The sequence below is a fragment of the Setaria viridis genome, chromosome 9 (genome assembly GCF_005286985.2).
Source record: "Setaria viridis chromosome 9, Setaria_viridis_v4.0, whole genome shotgun sequence".
Taxonomy (NCBI): domain Eukaryota; kingdom Viridiplantae; phylum Streptophyta; class Magnoliopsida; order Poales; family Poaceae; genus Setaria; species Setaria viridis.
In genome coordinates, this window is record NC_048271.2 from 41,337,306 (window position 1) to 41,354,801 (window position 17,496).

General features: G+C 40.9%; 2 protein-coding genes across 2 annotated transcripts; both read right to left on the reverse strand.

Moving 5' to 3' along the window:
- Positions 1-4,830: 4,830 nt before the first annotated feature.
- On the reverse strand, positions 4,831-11,611 carry LOC117838725 (uncharacterized). The gene is made up of 13 exons (XM_034718860.2): positions 11,246-11,611; positions 10,545-10,933; positions 10,099-10,176; positions 9,256-9,413; positions 8,328-8,391; positions 8,163-8,230; positions 7,664-7,919; positions 7,036-7,161; positions 6,833-6,939; positions 6,706-6,759; positions 6,548-6,631; positions 5,846-6,009; positions 4,831-5,555 (listed from the first exon to the last, which is right to left on the reverse strand). The coding sequence occupies exons 2-13, from the start codon at positions 10,882-10,884 to the stop codon at positions 5,411-5,413; spliced, it is 1,644 nt and encodes a 547-aa protein (XP_034574751.1). The 5' UTR covers positions 10,885-10,933; positions 11,246-11,611; the 3' UTR covers positions 4,831-5,410.
- On the reverse strand, positions 10,897-16,649 carry LOC117835670 (3beta-hydroxysteroid-dehydrogenase/decarboxylase-like). Its single transcript, XM_072290525.1, has 7 exons — positions 16,553-16,649; positions 15,247-15,336; positions 13,200-13,333; positions 12,757-12,915; positions 12,107-12,229; positions 11,970-12,049; positions 10,897-10,933 (listed from the first exon to the last, which is right to left on the reverse strand). Exons 1-7 carry the CDS (start codon positions 16,647-16,649, stop codon positions 10,897-10,899), a joined length of 720 nt encoding a protein of 239 aa, XP_072146626.1.
- Positions 16,650-17,496: the final 847 nt, after the last annotated feature.

Genomic DNA, 17,496 nt, shown 5'->3' on the forward strand with positions numbered 1-17,496 from the left:
AGCGCGCAGGCGCAATCAATGGGGGCTCGTTGGCCCAAGCAATCAGCCCAGGCTCGCTCAGAATCAGGGAGAAGGTGGCAGCAGCAATTACAATCTTGCCACGTGAAGTGCATGAAGATGAGGATGCATCTGAAGGGCTCAAACTTGTTCCGGCGGGGCCTGATGCTGCACCCGCGGGACCTTCACCCCTCAGGGTCCAAGATGATCCTGTCTGCATGGCGAACCCCTTTGCTGGATGCAACTCAATGGCCCAACCCGTTGGTATGGTCGAGGCCAGTACCTGGTCTCCCACTACACCCTGGAAGTTGTGTGGTCGTCTGATCTCCCTATCATTACACCACCTAAGAACAGAGCCATGGCTCCGTGTGCTGTGCACTCTCCACAAGCTGCTAGCAGAGCTGTTGATGAACGACGCCTGCCTATCCCCTCACCTCTAGTGCCAAGTTTCCCAAGAGCTTATTCAAGGCATAGAAGAGAGCCAGCATCCCCTGTAAGGTGCACCCTCCATCCCCAAGGAGAAGTAAAAGCTTTATGGCAAGATTAACAAAGAGGATGATAGGAATCCTCCTCACCCCATGCACTAATAGGATCAGAACCCGTGCTCGAACTCCTGCTGCTCCTCCACGTCGCAGTCGTCGAATTGCTGGAGTGGAGCCCGAACTAGTAGGCAACACGGCCTCTTCCACAAACAAAAAGAAAGTAATGCATGCGCTGGATGTCATATGGAAAACTGAAGGCATTGATCAACAGGCACTGGATGAATACAGTAAGTTTTCACCCAGTCCTCCTCACTTACTGCCTCCCATGTTCAGGCACTTGCAGCCCTGTTTGGCTGGGCAACACCTGTTGAGGAGGAGTTGGCACTAGAGGTGGTTGCATGACACTTCACTAGATCTTCTGGTCATTTTTTTCTTTCTACTTGTGATCATGAATTCGTCAAATATCCTATGTTGGAATGTTTGGGGTCTCAACTCAAGGGCGCACCATGATTCTGTTTGAACTCTTGTTAATGCATCTAAGGTTGACATTGTTTGTATCCAGGAGACAAAAATGAATATGATTCCCCGTGGAACCCTTAATGGTTGGGTCTGATTTCTCTTATCATGTGGAGCTTCCTTCAGTCGGAGCCAATGGAGGGATTCTAGTGGCATGGAGCCATTCTCTTGGCCCTGCTTCTGCTACTCAGGTGGACAATTTTTGTGTCTCAGTTCAGTTCAGTCCAGCCAGCGGGCCATCTTGGTGGCTCACGTGTGTGTATGGACCTTAGGGAGATGAGAACAAGGTGTCTTTCCTGCAAGAATTAAGGGACATAAGGGTTATCTGTCAAGGGCCTTGGCTAGTTCTGGGTGACTACAATTTGATTATTAAAGTTGAAGGTAAAAACAATGGAGACCTGAACCGAGCAATGATGGGAAGATTCCAATGCCTTATCAATGATATGGGGTTGCATGACTTACTACTCCATGGCTGGAAGTTCACCTGGTCCAACCAACAGGAGTCTTCCACCCTGGTTAGGTTGGATAGAATGCTATGCTCCACTGAATGGGAACAAACATTTCCAAATAGCCTGTTGCAAAGTGCTGCGACTGATGGCTCTGATCACTGTCCGCACCTCCTTGGTCTTAATGAAATTAAGCCCGGGAAGGCTCGCTTCCATTTTGAAGGTTCCTGGACCAAGGTGGATGGTTTTCAGGCGACAGGGGAAGCTGCCTAGACCTCTGTTCCACCATCTGGTTGCTCTTTTGACACATTATCCAAGAAGTTCAGAGCTACTGTCAAAAGCCTGCAAAGTTTGAGCCACAAAAAGGTTGGGCGTGTTAATTCTCAACTTGGTCTTGCCAGGGAGGTGCTACACCAGCTTGAAATTGCACAAGACGCATGCCCCCTCTCTAGTCAGGAATTGTGGTTGTGCAATCAGCTCAAGATTCATTCCTTAGCCCTCTCATCCCTGCAGCGCACTATAGTGCGAAGCCGGTCTCGTATTAATTGGCTGTCTGAAGGAGTTGCTAATACAGCCCTGATCCACTTACAGGCCAGGCATCGCAAGTAGAAGAATTTTATTAGTAAACTCACCTCTGATGATGGGCTGGTACTCACAAGACATGAGGAAAAGGAGAAAAACATATATGACTTTTACAGCAACCTCTTGGGAGAGAGCTTTGATCGGCAATTCACTATTAACTTGGAGGAGCTAAATATGCCACACCTTGATCTGTCTAATTTAGAGGCTCCCTTCTCTGAAGAGGAGGTGTGGAGGACCATCAGGGCGCTACCTTCTGATAAAGCTCCAGTGCCTGATGGATTCACTAGAAACTTCTACAAGGCATGTTGGCCTATCATCAAAGTGGATGTGATGGCAGCAATTTCAGCCATATGGAGCATAAAATTGGGTAATTTTCTTGTTGAACTCAGCCTACATATCCCTTCTGCCTAAGAAAGAAGAGGCCACAAGCATCAGAGATTTCAGGCCAATAAGCTTGGTTTATTCCTTCGCCAAACTCATCACAAAAATCTTGACTAACAGATTGGCAAGTCGGCTGAACCAGATGGTCTCTCCCAATCAGAGTGCATTCATTAAAGGTCATTTCATACAGGATAACTTCATGCTTGTCCAATAAATTGCACGCTTTCTTCATCAACAGAAACAACCCCGGATCTTACTGAAACTGGATATAACAAAGGCCTTTGATTCAGTGTCATGGCCCTTTTTGCTGGAAGTCATGAAAAAATTGGACTTGGACCGATATGGTGTGACATCATTAGTGGACTTCTAGCCTCATCATCCATACAGGTACTCCTCAATGGTATTCCTAGAGAGAAAATCTTGCATCGACGGGGTCTTAGACCAGGGGATCCGCTGTCCCCAATGTTATTCATCTTGGTCATGGATGTCTTGTGCTACATGGTGAACAAGGCTGCTGAGGAAGAATTACAACCCTTAGCTAGAAGGGATATACAACATCGAATTTCCCTTTATGCAGATGATGTAGTGATATTTCTCCAACCTTCAGCTAATGATATTGGAATCACTTTGGATCTGTTGCATCTGGTTGGGGAAGCCTCGGGATTGAAGATCAATATTCAGAAGAGTAATGTACTACCAATTCAATGTAGAGATGAAGATAAGGAAACAATACAGGAACACCTCCCCTGCCAGCTGCTAGAGTTTCCCTGCAAATACCTGTGCACAAATTGACAAGGGCTCAAATCCAACCAATTATTGATAGAATAGCAGACTAACTTCCTGGTTGAAAGGCTGATTTGTTAACAAGAGCAGGGAGGAAAATTTTGGTACAGTATGTGCTCACCTCTATGGTGATATATTTGATCATGGCTATGGACCTTCCACCTTGGGCCCTGAAAGCCATTGATAGGATCAGAAGAAGTTTTCTTTGTAAAGGAAGAAAAGAGGTGAACAGAGGACACTGGCTGGTGACTTGGCCAAAGGTCACACGCCCACCGGAACTAGGCGGACTTGGTATTTCTCACATGTAGCATCTAGGTCGGGCTCTCAGAATGAGATGGCTCTGGTTGCAGAAAACAGAACCTAACAAGCTGTGGGCTATCTTCCCTGTCCAAGTCCAACACTCAGTCAAGGCTTTTTTCCTCAGTGGCCACCATTTCAGAAATTGGTAATGGTAAGAATACACTTTTCTGGACAGACAGGTGGTTGCATGGTCAAAGTGTAGATAAACTTGTCCCCCACCTCTTTGGCACGGTATCCAAAAGAGTGAAGAAAAGTTCATGAGGCTCTCACAGAGATGAAGTGGATTGCAGATATACGAGGAGCACTCACAGTGGTGGTCCTGTTAGAATATCTTAGGCTATGGGATCTGCTATTTGAAGTTGTACTGTAGCCAGAGGTAGAAGACCTGCACATATGGCGGTTTTCGACTTCAGGAAGTTATTCAGCAAAATCTGCCAATGAAGCTCTATTCACTGGTGCCACTTATTTCAGACCTTATGAAAGGATTTGGAAAAGATGGGCATCGGGCAAGTGTAAATTTTTTATGTGATTGGTAGCACACAACAGATATTGGACAGCCGATCGTCTTGCCAAGAGGAATTTACCTCACCCTGAGCGCTGCTCTTTGTGTGATCAAGAGGAGAAGACAATCAATCACCTGCTGGTCTCTTGTGTCTTCACCCGTCAAGTATGGTTTACCATACTTCAGAGTGTCGGCTTGCAAGTTTTATCTCCCCAGCTGGAAGATGCCTCCTTTGAGGATTAGTGGGCAAGGGTGAGTGGTACAGTGGATGGTCAGGTGTTTGACTCTATAATTATGGTGGCCTGGTCTGTTTGGAATCATCGCAATCGTTGTGTCTTCGACAAACTGCCGCCTGAGGTGAATTTTATCGTGTCTTCCATATGTCTTCCATAAGAAATGATATGCACTTGTGGTGTATGGTTGGAGCACGAGGAATTTCACATCTCCTCGCCCTAGTGCCCCCACGAGAGTAGATTAGGTCCTCGATCTAGATTTTAGGTCTGGGTGATATATAGAAGGTTCCTATAACAGTTCATGTTAGGGGTTTCTGCACAGGTTTGCCCTAAAAACCTGTGCTGTATCTTTAGATTTATTTAAAACCTTTTCTCTTAACATATTGATACGCAGGAGAAAACCTGCGCTGTATCTTTAGATTTATTTAAAACCTTTTCTTGCGTGTTCGGAGAAAAAAAAGATTTACTGTGACCGAGAGGTTTACCATTCCAAAAAAGAACATTGCTTACGGCAGCTGTCTGGTGCTCATGCTAAATGACAATGACTTCCATCCAATTTGAGTGAACGTGACAGATTGAATGGCTACGCTACAGATACTCCATATGAATGAGCGTGAGAACCACTGTATAATATTATTTTTTCCACAAAATAAAAGGAATTAATGGCCAAATGTCTCACGTGTACTATTTAACAATGTAATAGCATATAGGCACCCCAAATGAGTCCATCTGTCAATTACATCTTTTTCTTCCTTTGAGGCTACGAGACTTTTTTATTTTACACGGTGACAATAAAAAAAAACACCTGTTGAACAAAGTCTGGGGTCTAACAAACCAGGCACATCCCTGACACAGCGCTGGACGTAAACATGCATCGCTTGTGTGGCATTCATGATCAGTATTGATGTTGCACCAAGTAAATTAAGTACTGGAATCAATGAACAAATGCAGCCCTCTTGATGCAAAACATTGCAACTTATGATCAATCTCCTTGCTCTGTTTGTCCTCTGTTTCTGAAGTGCTTTTGTACAAATAGGCCCCACATTGCACATCCTCGGAACAACTGAGGAACTTTCTTTTGATGTTAGTGTAGCAGTCAGAATAATTTGGCATTCCTTACAGCTGAAAGGAACTATACTTTGGCAAGCAAAGGATGAAAAATCCAGGTGTTGTTAGCAGCAGCTCACTTCAAGAGTTGAAGATGTTTCCAGGTAAGACAGATCTATCATTTCTCCCATGAGTTGGTCGTCTACGCAATGGAGGTGCATAAACAGTTATTGGGAGGACCCATTCACCCTTTTCTCTTTTCTCAACAAGGAGTGGGTGCTCGTACCTAGAAAAGAGAAGCCAGAATAACACACTCAAAACTAGCAGCAGGAGACTAGGAAGGTATTCACACGTTCCCACTTCCCAGCACCAGATGATATCATGAATTCATGGTACACTGAATAAGATCGCTCAAGTCAAACAAGTAAAATAGACCTCATGGAACTAAAAAGGTGCGTTTCACACAACTTAGAGCAATCAGCAAAAACTAACTAGATCAAAATCTTCATGAAAAAAATTAGCAAAGATATGAATGATGAGAAAGTTCCAGCACACAAATATTTAACACTGGCATACCTAGCTGGGTCTGTTCCTTCAGGAGTTGTGAAGAACTCAAATCGGAGAGACCACTGTACAGTGACCTTTGAGGTAGAAAATGACATAGGACCATCAATGGGAATGGAAAAGAGAAAGCTTGTCTGGTGAAGATCAGCAACAACCTCATGATGTTCACTATGCAGCTGCCCATGGAGTACAAAAAGAAGAAGAAAAAGGTGAACCATTAAAACAAACTAAATAAAATTGATGAATGTTTGGATAGAAGCTAGAGCATATAGGACAAGTGATATGCTGAAATCCATGCATAATGGCGGCAATGTTTCTCTTAAGTTACTTCTTGATGGACTCGCCAGCATTTTTTTCGTTTTTCTTTAATCAAAAGATCAAGTATAATGCACAAAATGCAGCAATGTAATGGACATATCCTTGTACTAAAACCATCCATCATAAGCATGTACCAAATTCATGAGCTCATGATGATTCTAGAAGAGTTTAAGTGGCATTTCATTAAAAAACTTTGTATCTAAAATACAAAGGTTTCAACTTTCAACTGAAGCATGAACTTACAAAATGTTCTGCAAAACTGTTAGCAATGGTAAAGGAATTTTCATCTAAAGAATTGCTCACGCCAAACAGGTAAATAATTTCTCTGATATGAGAAAAAGGATATCGTAATAGTTCAAATTCAAACCAAATCCTAATAAAGGAATAAAAAGACACCTTGGTTATTGTCGGCGAGCCCCTTCTTGAAGGATGTAATGCACGGGGATTAATTGTTTCTGATGTTTCCAGGGTTATTGATACCTGCGAAATTATAAGTGATTATAAATTTGAATGTCCAAGTCACACGAATTTACATACATTGCTCAGCCTTTTACCTCAAGGCACCTCCGCTTTCCAGTTCCATGAAAAAAGGTAAGTGCTCCACCAATCTGCAATGAAAGAGCTGAGACAAACAATTCTAAAGGCAACACATAACAAGTGCAATAAAACAAATTTGAGTACCATATCACCAAAGTAATAAGTTGAGTCCGAATTCTTAGGTGAAAACCGAAGCAAGACTTGGTCATCAATTCTTATATTATAAGATCTTCCTCTCGTAAAACCTTCAGCTGCAAGAAAAAAAAGGAAAGAAAAAGGTGGTATAGGTCACAATGAAGTAAACTGGTGAAATATAACAGATCTAGAACGAGGACATGATGGCTTACACCCAGCCGGATCAACATTTTTCGGTGTAAGGGGGAGTCCAACATCCGAATCTGGAGAAAACCTCTGCCCATTTGATGGATGATCTGGAAGCAAATGGTTTAGCTTCCTTTGAGGTGACACTAAACCTGTTTGTGCCATTTATTTAGTTAACCACCCACCATGATAGTATAAGAACATAACATTTACACGTCTATCAGAGTTGTGCCCTCTCCTTCTGTGAGGAGCCATGTACAGGTCATGTTTTCACGTTATAGATGTTATAATTAGTAATACATCTCACATCTGCTTCCAGCTTTGCAGTAAAGGATGATGCATAGCTAATATATTAGAAAAAAAAATCCCTTCAGAAAGAATCATGTTCAAATTTGCAAAAGGAGAACTCAACGAAAGCTAAGATTTTAAACCTTGCAGGCTTGCCTACTAAATAAAAAATAGCTGCTAACAGCATTCAAGCTAGGAGAGAAAATTCCACATCATTACTTTTCAGGAAGGCCCAAAACACCACAGAGGGAGAGAAAATCTTGGAGAAAACCGAAATCATATTGTGAACTTGATATCTCCTTATAAGTACCAAAATTCTAAGGCAACTCAAATCTCAGTATCTAACTATAAGCTTCAGGTATTTACCTCCATCATGGTCGTCTGAAATCTCTGACACTGACAATCGAGGAATTGGGCTGTATGATGGGAAATTGGGTCGTTCTACTTGATTATAAAATGGCTCACTTGTGGAGAGGCGTGATGACAGAGATTGCATCGACAATGAGTTCCTGAGGGAGAATTCAGGATTTGCTTTGGAAGGGTTGTATGAGGAAACAGATGAAACTTCATCTTTTGAACTATCATATCCTTCTTCTAGATCAGCATTATCATTTGCTTTGATCTGCAGTAAGAGTGAGAGCAATCAAGTAAAAAGAAGTGTGTTTTTTATTCTTAATTTAGTTAAGTTACTGTCTACATCTACATGGAAGATACCTTTTGATGGAAAAACTGTTCCATATGAATGTTCCATCCAAGTAACGAATAAAATAATTAAACAACATTTTGCCAGCCCATGCAGGAAAATGTGTAGAATAAAATCGAGTGATGAAATATGGGAACAACTCACAGGCAAAATATAACTCACCCATTCTGAATCTTCATCTTTTTCCCTCCAAAATATGCCCAGTTGATCAATTGCAAATGGCAAAGTCCCTGAAACATCTGACGAAGTCAATATACTTAATAGCCAAACAGTTTAATTACTTGATGAGAACTTGAGAAGGCAGCTTAAATTGGCAGATTGACTAACCTTCTTCATTTAGCAGGTTGCTGCTTTTCTGGGAAACACATATCTGTAATGGGACTCGAGCTTCCTACAACCAAGTGAACTTTGGTCAGTTATTGTGACTGGTACTTGGATGTAATACAGAACTTGGGTAGACAGATAACACATTCAGTATAATGTTGCATGAAGCTAGAAACAAGAATTGAGGTGGCATCAAGTGGGTTCCAATACAGTGGTTAGGCTGTGACAATGCTTTATAAACAAGTTAGCTAGATTAAGGCTAACATAAGTACCACAAGGACGCACCTTATTTTTTATGGTAAACACTGCAGGATTCAGCTGCCATACTTAATGGCTCTACTATAAATGATAAATTGCATATTTTAAGGGAATGTGAGGTCTATCCATGTAAACTCCCATGCCGTCCACCTGTGCGTTTGTGTGCAGTGAGTGCCCTCTTCTTGAATGTCTGCTAATGATGTTTACCAAGGGGCTTGTAGCCCCACAAGCTTATAAAATGGCTCTTCCACTGACCCCAAAGAGTTAAGTATTTCAGAAAGAAGACATATTGTTTTTAGTTTACACGCATTTCATTGCAATAAAAAATAGTAGGCAATCAAAGAGATAATAAAACTATAATCCTACAGTTGTGCACGACACTTAATTAGTTTATTCTGTCTTCATTGAATATCTTTTAGTTCTTGACACCTCACATTTTGCGCTTTATGCAATTCCTTATCTCTAGAATTTTAAGTCCGCAGTGACGTTCAACAACTACACTTGGCAAGTCCTTCAATGCAAGTTACAAGCTTATAGTCTATTGAAGAATAATACGAGTTGCTAAATGCTGGCCAACATGTCAGCAACTCCATATTTTTAGCATGCATCATGCAGATTGTAAAAGTACCATTTACACCAGAATTGAAAGGAGAAAAACAAGCTCGCCACTCACCAATTGAATTGAACTATTCACAGGTCTTTTGTTTTGGTCTCCATTACCCAGTACCACCAACCTTCCAAATAAGGCACTCCGAACATAATAAAAATAGCGGATACTGATACCCCTATAAGATGGTGGTAAAATCTTTGGGAGCTCCACACGTACAATGTCTGCATGAAATTGTTAAGCAGAGTTAAAAGTCTTTAAATAGTGTGGGTAATGGAATCCACACACTACTCAGAAAATGTGTGCAAACTATATACATCAGATAACACCAGCAGTTCAATGCCCATTGAAGAAAATGCTTGAACAAGAAAATACTCCAAGGCCTCAAAATAAGCAGTTATGTAAAATAGATAAGAAAGTAATTCGAATCTTTATTATTATATATAAGCCAGCATGCGTAAGATGAAAAAAACTATACTCTATCAACTTAAGATACCAGAGCAAAAGTTAGCCAACAATCAACAACTGTTCGAGAAACATGCATATGTCATATGCCCCACATGACCCTTTGTGACAGCCATGTCCCTCTCAGCACCTGACATTACCCCCACAAATGCAGATAAGAACAGTATTTGTCTTCACAAGTAGAAAAGAAAGATTCATGTATACTTTGATGGCTTTCATCAAGGTCAGGTGGAAGATAAAATACCTTTATCACTTCAATGGAGGAACAGCATGAACTATTGAAATAATTAGTAGAACTAGAGAACTATAAAAATAATTTACTGGAGCTGCAGCATCTCATATAGCACGACCAGTGAATGTTTCAAGCAAAACAAAATAAAACATTACAGGATTAAAAGTGCATTATTGAGCTGAATGAACACTACAAGACAAGGTATTCCTTACACGTTTTTGTTTGCCCTGAAGCAATTATTACTTTAGAGACCAGTGACGGTGCTGAACAATCCAGAAACATATGTTCACCTGGTTTCAATCACAACACATTAAGGGAAAAATCAGAAAAAAAACAAATGATACAAAAATCAATTTATTCCATGCAACAAAAAAGAGACATGGGGGCAACTTGAAGGGATGATAGGACAAATGCGCCATGAAACAAAAAGAGCAATATAAAAATTAAGTTCTGCAAACATGCACTGAATAAAGAACAAACATAAATGATGACTGAACAACATTTAGCTACCAAACTAGCAAATGAAGTAGAAAAAACAAGTGAACATATAATCAATAGACAAACTATTTATGTCAGATGGGAAAAGCTTTGTTGTATAGGAGTAAAGATTGCCAGGAAAATGTTTTATTTACACAATAACATGAAAGCTCAAATGTACCTCTCCTTTGTTTAGATCCTGGTAAGGGCTTTGGAACAGAGAACCATTGACTGTCCAGCTTCTCAATCCCTTTAAGTTCGAAGGAAAGCACATCTAGCAATAGTGAGGAGGCATCTTCGCCCGACACTGCCTGCCCAGCTTCGTCCTTCAAACTAGCTGGGCTATGGATTTCTACAGTCACAATGACTGAATCACCGGGTCTGTACACCTCCTTATCTGTCTGGAGCTTCAATGTTGGGGATAATTGCTGCTTGGCAGCTGAACCAACCTTCCGATCTTCTAACCATCCAACACTTCTTAAGAAGGAAAGCCCTTGCGGAAGTTGAAGTTTCAGTGACATCTCATCAGAGTATCAGATCAGTACCTCTAACTTGACAGATTTTCCACCACTGCATGAGAAAAGGATAATCCAGGGGAAGCCATCAGTGAAGCCATCCTGAGCCCCTGACTTTTTATTATGGAACTAACGAGCTGTTGTCTCCTAAAGTTGTGACTAAACGCTAATGATACGATCCACCTGGATATTCATATCGACTTATTAGACATAGTGGCACACATAGTGGAGTTCCTAGTGCAGAGTTTGTTCATGATTGTAAACAAAAATTTCAACTACCAAACAGCAATTCCAAATCCTAACCCATGATCCCTTTGTTCTATATCTCCATTGGGAGTTGGTTGTGAGGAGGGGAAGAAGTGCTCACCTCTGGAGCGGCCGGCCTGGAGCTGCTGGAGCAGGGGCGCCGGATGGGAGGAAGACGGTCGCCCGGAGGGGACGTCGCTGCTCGGAGAAGGGAGACGGCCTGGAGAGGGGGTCGCGGGCCGAGCTCGTTCCTTCGTCCAGCGGCCGTTCGTCCAGATGGGATCTGCAGGGCTGGCGGAGAAAGGAGCCGCGCCGGCGTCCGAAACCGAGCAAGGAAGGCGTGCCGGGGACGACAGGGGCGCCGCGCCGGCCCTCGCCCTTGCCCCGCCGCGACGGATCGACGGGGGATCTCGACGAGAAGGGGCGCTGCGAGCGATACCGATCGGGGTAGCGGGCGGCGCGGCTGTTCGACGGGGTACCGAGGGGGAAAAAAAACAACAGCGGCCCTTAACTTGTTATGACGTGTCGCTGGTATCCACGAACTCGCAGAATCGAAACCTTACGACCGAACTTTACTTAGTTTCATACCCTTTCGAATATGGCACCACATGGATAAACATATGCAAAAATACCCTTAGATAAATTTATTCTATATCTGCATCCCGCCGCCATTACCACGCGTCGCCGCCTCCCTCTCCCGCCATCTCCCACCCTCCCTTGGTCGCGATGGTGACCATCCTGGGACCCCCTCCACCCCGTCTCCCTCCGCTATGGCACAATATGTGTAGAACATAATATTGACATAATATTAGATCTTTAAAAGTATCTAGCTTGGAAAATAATACCTTATGCATCCAAATTCTTCATAAATCCCGTATAGGAAGTCCCAAAGATTAATTTGCTCCATGTTTGTTACAAAGTAGGCCTAAAATTTTGAAATGTATATGTCATTATAAAAATATAGAATAAGTTGTCATTTTACTTTCCCTCCACTGATCTCTGCACCCTCTTTATTACAAAGAGCCCTTTCAGCACAGATGTGACAGTGCACCACATTTTCAACATATACAAAATCATCACAGTTCTTCCCATCACCTATAATCAGCTGCATGAAATAATATAGAGTAGGTTATATAGATATAGATTCTAGACCTTTCTAATTAAACACTAACAATTGTACAAATATATACTTTAGTCAGATAAAGATACGACGACATTGGCGTTGATATATAGTTTGGTAATTTGAGTTAGCTCAGACTGATTTGGTATTTAGTTATGATATGAAAGTTCTAATTTTCAATCCTAGCCAGGTTGAGATGTCACTAGTTTCATATTAAGTTCACCCTTTTCTCAAGAGAATAAAATTTGCAGGATGCGCTACAATCATCTTATCTTACATATTGCTATACTAACTTTGTAGTCATGTTGCATGCATTCATGTTTGCGGCTAGTCATGAAATCATTCACTCTTCATTGAACATAAATTTGGGATATTATAAGTGTTATTATGTATATTATAGGCCTAAAAAATATTCTTATAGGTTGAGTGTACACGATTTGGTGAGTATGTTTATTAGAAGTGCTTACTTTTAGTAAGTGCAATAATATTAAACATAATAGATACTCTCTTACTTGGGTTCTTCCATAGTAATCCACAGATGATACAATGTTGTCACCAGGACCAAAAATGGTACCAGGACGTATACAACAAGTTAGAAGCCCACTTGTGTTATTGGCTTTTATGACAAGCTTCTCTGCTTCAGCCTTTGTTTGTGCGTATGCGTAAGGAAACTAAAATTAAGAAAAACCATAGTAAGAAAAAAGGGCTTTATCATAATTATTTTGTGGATTCATGCAATGTCTCCGAAAGAAAATAGTAAAGGAAAACATGCCAAAATCATGTTGTAAATAAATAATCATTTTTTTGTTATCATGTGTGCCTTGCTAGAAGAAAAGAGATGAAGTGGATATAATTATTATAGCAGTAGCTATAGTGTGATACTTTGGCTCATATAACCAAGATGAAAACATCTAAGATATATAAAAGGAGGTGTTACAATTATTTTTTAGCACACCTTATCTGGGTATGGCTTTGATTCATTTACGTCAAAATGCCCATGAACCCCGTCAAATACAACAGCACCTGAGCTAGTATATATAAGCCGTTTAACTTTGCATATCTTACAAGCATCAATCACTGTCTTTGTCCCTGACATATGAAGCAAAAGCTAGTTAGTGAGTTGAATCAACATTTTGTTACTTTCATAATAACAACAAGTTTATCCATATGAATTAACTTAGTTTTATCACTGCTGCAAAGCACTTCATACATGCCAGCTCGAAAATCTCATTTGTGCCGAGCCAATGAGAATGCAGATTATTATTCGTGCCGACATCGAATCGTAGATGTGGAGGCCACCCCCGAGCTACCCATCATGTTCATGCATTTTTTATGTGAAATATACGTATGTGTGGTATCCAGCTTACGAACTCAGAACCTCTCACCTCGTGCGACCCCTCCTTACCATCCCACCTAGATATCGTTCCTGCATGCAAGAGAGTTCTATCCCATGTCTATTATTTGGCCATATAATTAATAACTTCAAATCAATAATGTTTCAACTACAAAGTTTTAGATATCATCGAAACATACTATTTTCATATAAAATTTATCTCCATCTAAGACTGTATGCAAAAGTTATAAATTTCCGAATATAAACTAAAATTCAAATTACAAGGGCAGGAAAACAAGAGCGGGAACACAGAGCTGAAATTATATTTTTGGCATCCAAATAATTTCTAAAAATTTCAACTACAAAGTTGTAGATCTTGATGAGCTAGAATTTTTATAGAAAGTTTATCTCTATCTGAGTCTGTACATAAAAGTTACGAATTTTCGAATTTCTGAGTCAATAAGTGCCAGCTCTATTACGCATCGACACGAATGAGCTATGTACATGACATATTCCATGGTAGTGCATATACTTTAGAGTTGTTTGCATGTCTGGCTATATACATGACACTACTATATCGTGGCTTTAGTTCAAGTATACTTTTTATACAGTTACTATCAAATACTTGCACATTTCTTCTATGACACAGCTGAATTATAATATTATAATGTCTGGCTATATACATGACACTACTAGCTATGGAGAGAGGAGAGGTAAAATATACTTATGTACCCTTACCATATATCATGTGGTAATAAGAATGCAGTAAATTAATCTTTATAAGCATCTCCTTATTTTTATTTATTAGTTTGCATGCTTAATAATTGTCCTTATCTAAGTCGTTTGAGGGCTATAAAAGAATGACAGTGTACCAAGGGCGCACATCCTTGTGTACTCATTTCTTGAACAAAGTAGTAAACAATTAAGAAGTAAATAAAGGATATTTGTAAGAAAATAAAAATTAATATTATGAAACATCATGCGTGTGTTGACTAATAATTAGTATTATTAGCATTCGCAAAAAAAATAATATTATGAGAGCAGCATAGAAAAGGGTCCGCGACGACCTCGCGGTGCTAGCGCCATAGCTGCAGACAATATCGTGGCCTAGGTGGCGTCGGGGATTGTGGCTAATGAGGGTCGCGGGCTTCCGGCTTGCTGCATCGGTCGGTGTCAGTTGAGGGCTTGCGGCATGTTGTGGCTGCCGGTGTCATGGGCTTGTGCAGCAAGGGTGTCGAGAAGTCACGGCGGCACTCCTCGGCAAAAGAACATGAAGAGGAAGGGGCGAGGGTGATGAGAAAAGAAATGCCACACTTTTGGAGTTAGTGGGAAGAGAGAGAGAGGGGTAGATGGAGAGGGATGAGAAAGAGGAGAGGGCCACTCACATGCCTTGTCAGTTTTAGTTGTACATGTGGACCTAAATGGCATAGCATAAAAGGTTCATTGAACTAAAATGCACTTCGGAGTCACCTACAAGTTAATGAACCTACCGAGCATTAAAGAGCATTTAACATTCGGAGTATTACCATGAAAGTATTTTTATAATGAATATCGCAATGCCACAATCAATATACATTCAGAGATATTAATAGTCAAGTGTAAAAACAAGTTTAAGATAAACCTAGATGAATAGATGAATTTATATTTGTGATAGGAGGAAGGTACTAACCCTCGACATTGACTTTGATATGAAGTTGTGAGTCATTCTTAGTGTAATCTGCAGAAGCCGTGTGGAAAACAACATCTACCCCTTCAAAAGCTGGATACAAGAAAAATCAGTTATATATAGGTATGTTAATTATTTGCACTATAGGCAAGGAATTGTCTATAACCATGCAAAAGTTTAAGGCACACCTCACTGTCACACTCATGTCTAAACATATACGAGATTCATAAGCTACAGCAAACAGTAGAATGATGAACATTATAAATACATATAGGAGCATAAATAATTAAAATCGTCATCCTACCAAGTGACCGCTCTTAATTAGGCGGAAGCAGCCACTAAATAAGTTGTAAGTTTTTTTTTTCATAGCACCGCCATGTGCCATCAGGGGTTCGATTATGGCTGGTCCAGATTCACCTCTGGTTGCTACGGCACCCAATCCACCATGATACAGCACTTGCCATTGGCGTAGGGACGTTTCATCTTTAGTTCGAACTAAAATTCATGTCACGTCGAATATTTAGAGGCTAATTAGGAGGGCTAAATATAAGCTAATTATAAAATTAATTATATAGATGGAGGTTAATTTTCGAGACGAATCTATTAAGCCTAATTAATCCGTCATTAGCACATATTTACTATAGCATCACATTATCAAATCATGGACTAATTAGGCTTAATAGATTCGTCTCGCAAATTAGCCTCCATCTGTGCAATTGGTATTGTAATTAGTCTATGTTTAATATTATAGGAATTTTAGAAGCTGCTAAACGAACAAACGGGGCCACAATCGCAAGATCGTGGAGATAATCAGAGAAAAAGGGACAAATCCGAAATAGATATCTCATTGATTAGTTTAGTAAGTACTCTGGAAATCAACAATGGTTGGTTAGGTTTGCGAATGCGTTGAGTGCTGTCATGGATTCTAGAAGGAATAGCAAATAACGTCGAGCCACCTCACCAAGATCAGGTACATACGCGATCTCGATGGCGTACGTGACGCCACATGTTGCCTCCTTGCACTGTGTTCACGACGCACATAAAACAAATTGGAGTTGACCACAAGTACTTTAGTCTCAGTGTGTTTCTCGCGGTACGATGCACTCTTTTTTTTGGAATTAGCTTTCTATTACTCCACGGAAATGCTGGATGAACTGCACGCCGGTACCCTGGATCTATGGCGACTAAACTATGGAGTGATCATCCTGATACAGAAACTCAAACTACCAAACAGCATCAAGCAGTTCAGACCTATCCTCTTGAATGTCATATATAAGATCATTACAAAAGTGTTGACAGCCAAGCTTACAAGCATTGCGTACAAAATTATCAGCAAAAACCAAACTGCCTTTATACCGGGGAGGAATATTTTGGATGGTGCGGTTATCCTGCATGAAGTTCTCCATGAATTGAAGGCAAGGAAAGAAGAGGGTGTCATTTTTAAGCTAGACTTTGAGAAGGCATATGATAGAGTAAGCTGGCGATTTCTAGAAGAGGTCTTAAATAGAAAGGGTTTCTCTGAAAAATGGATTAGTTGGATCATGCAGCCGGTGAGAGGAGGGAGAGTAGCTATTGATATCAATGGTGAAAGAGGTGGCTTGTTCCGAAGCTATAAAGGTTTGAGGCAAGGGATCCCTGTCTCCACTACTATTTAATTTAGTGAGTGATACTCTATCGGCAATGTTGAGTTCTGCCTCTAGAATGGGGGACATCCAGAGATTGGTTCCGCATCTGGTAGAGGGTGGCCTGTCTCATTTACAGCACGCGGAAGACATGGTTATCTTCTTGGAAAATGATGATAGATCTCTGCGGAACTTGAAATTCATCCTATTGTGCTATGAAAACATGTCATGGATGAAAATTAATTACTGTAAGAGTGCGGTTTTTGGATAGGGATGGATGTGGAGGAACAACAAAGGATAGCTGACAACTTTGGGTGTAAAGTGGGCTCCCTGCCAATTGTCTATCTTGGTCTACTAGTCAGTGATATCAAGTTAACCAAAGCACAGTTAAGCTATGTGGTTGAAAAAGCCAAAAGAAGACTGGCCACATGAAAATGTGACACCCTGGTGGAAAATTTGTCCTCATAAATTCATATCTTTCTAGTACGCCAATATATACAATGAGTGTGTTGACGCCAGATTTTGACACGAGTAAAATCGGCGTTGAAAGTGGAAGAAATTAGGAGATGCGGCGAGATACAAGGGCGACGATTGGAAATCGGCCGATTGGTGCTACAGTCAAGGATCGGTT

Excerpts from the sequence above, each read along its gene's own strand:
- LOC117838725 (XM_034718860.2), bottom strand. The coding sequence starts at position 10,884 with ATGTCACTGAAACTTCAACTTCCGCAAGGGCTTTCCTTCTTAAGAAGT. Across the intron at positions 8,392-9,255 it reads TGAATAGTTCAATTCAATTG|GAAGCTCGAGTCCCATTACA; the intron begins GTGAGTGGCGAG and ends ACTTGGTTGTAG. Across the intron at positions 7,920-8,162 it reads AAGATGAAGATTCAGAATGG|ATCAAAGCAAATGATAATGC; the intron begins GTGAGTTATATT and ends CTCTTACTGCAG.
- LOC117835670 (XM_072290525.1), bottom strand. The coding sequence starts at position 16,649 with ATGGAGAACTTCATGCAGGATAACCGCACCATCCAAAATATTCCTCCC. Across the intron at positions 12,230-12,756 it reads ATTACTATGGAAGAACCCAA|CTGATTATAGGTGATGGGAA; the intron begins GTAAGAGAGTAT and ends TATTTCATGCAG. Across the intron at positions 12,050-12,106 it reads CAGAGATCAGTGGAGGGAAA|GCCTACTTTGTAACAAACAT; the intron begins GTAAAATGACAA and ends TCAAAATTTTAG.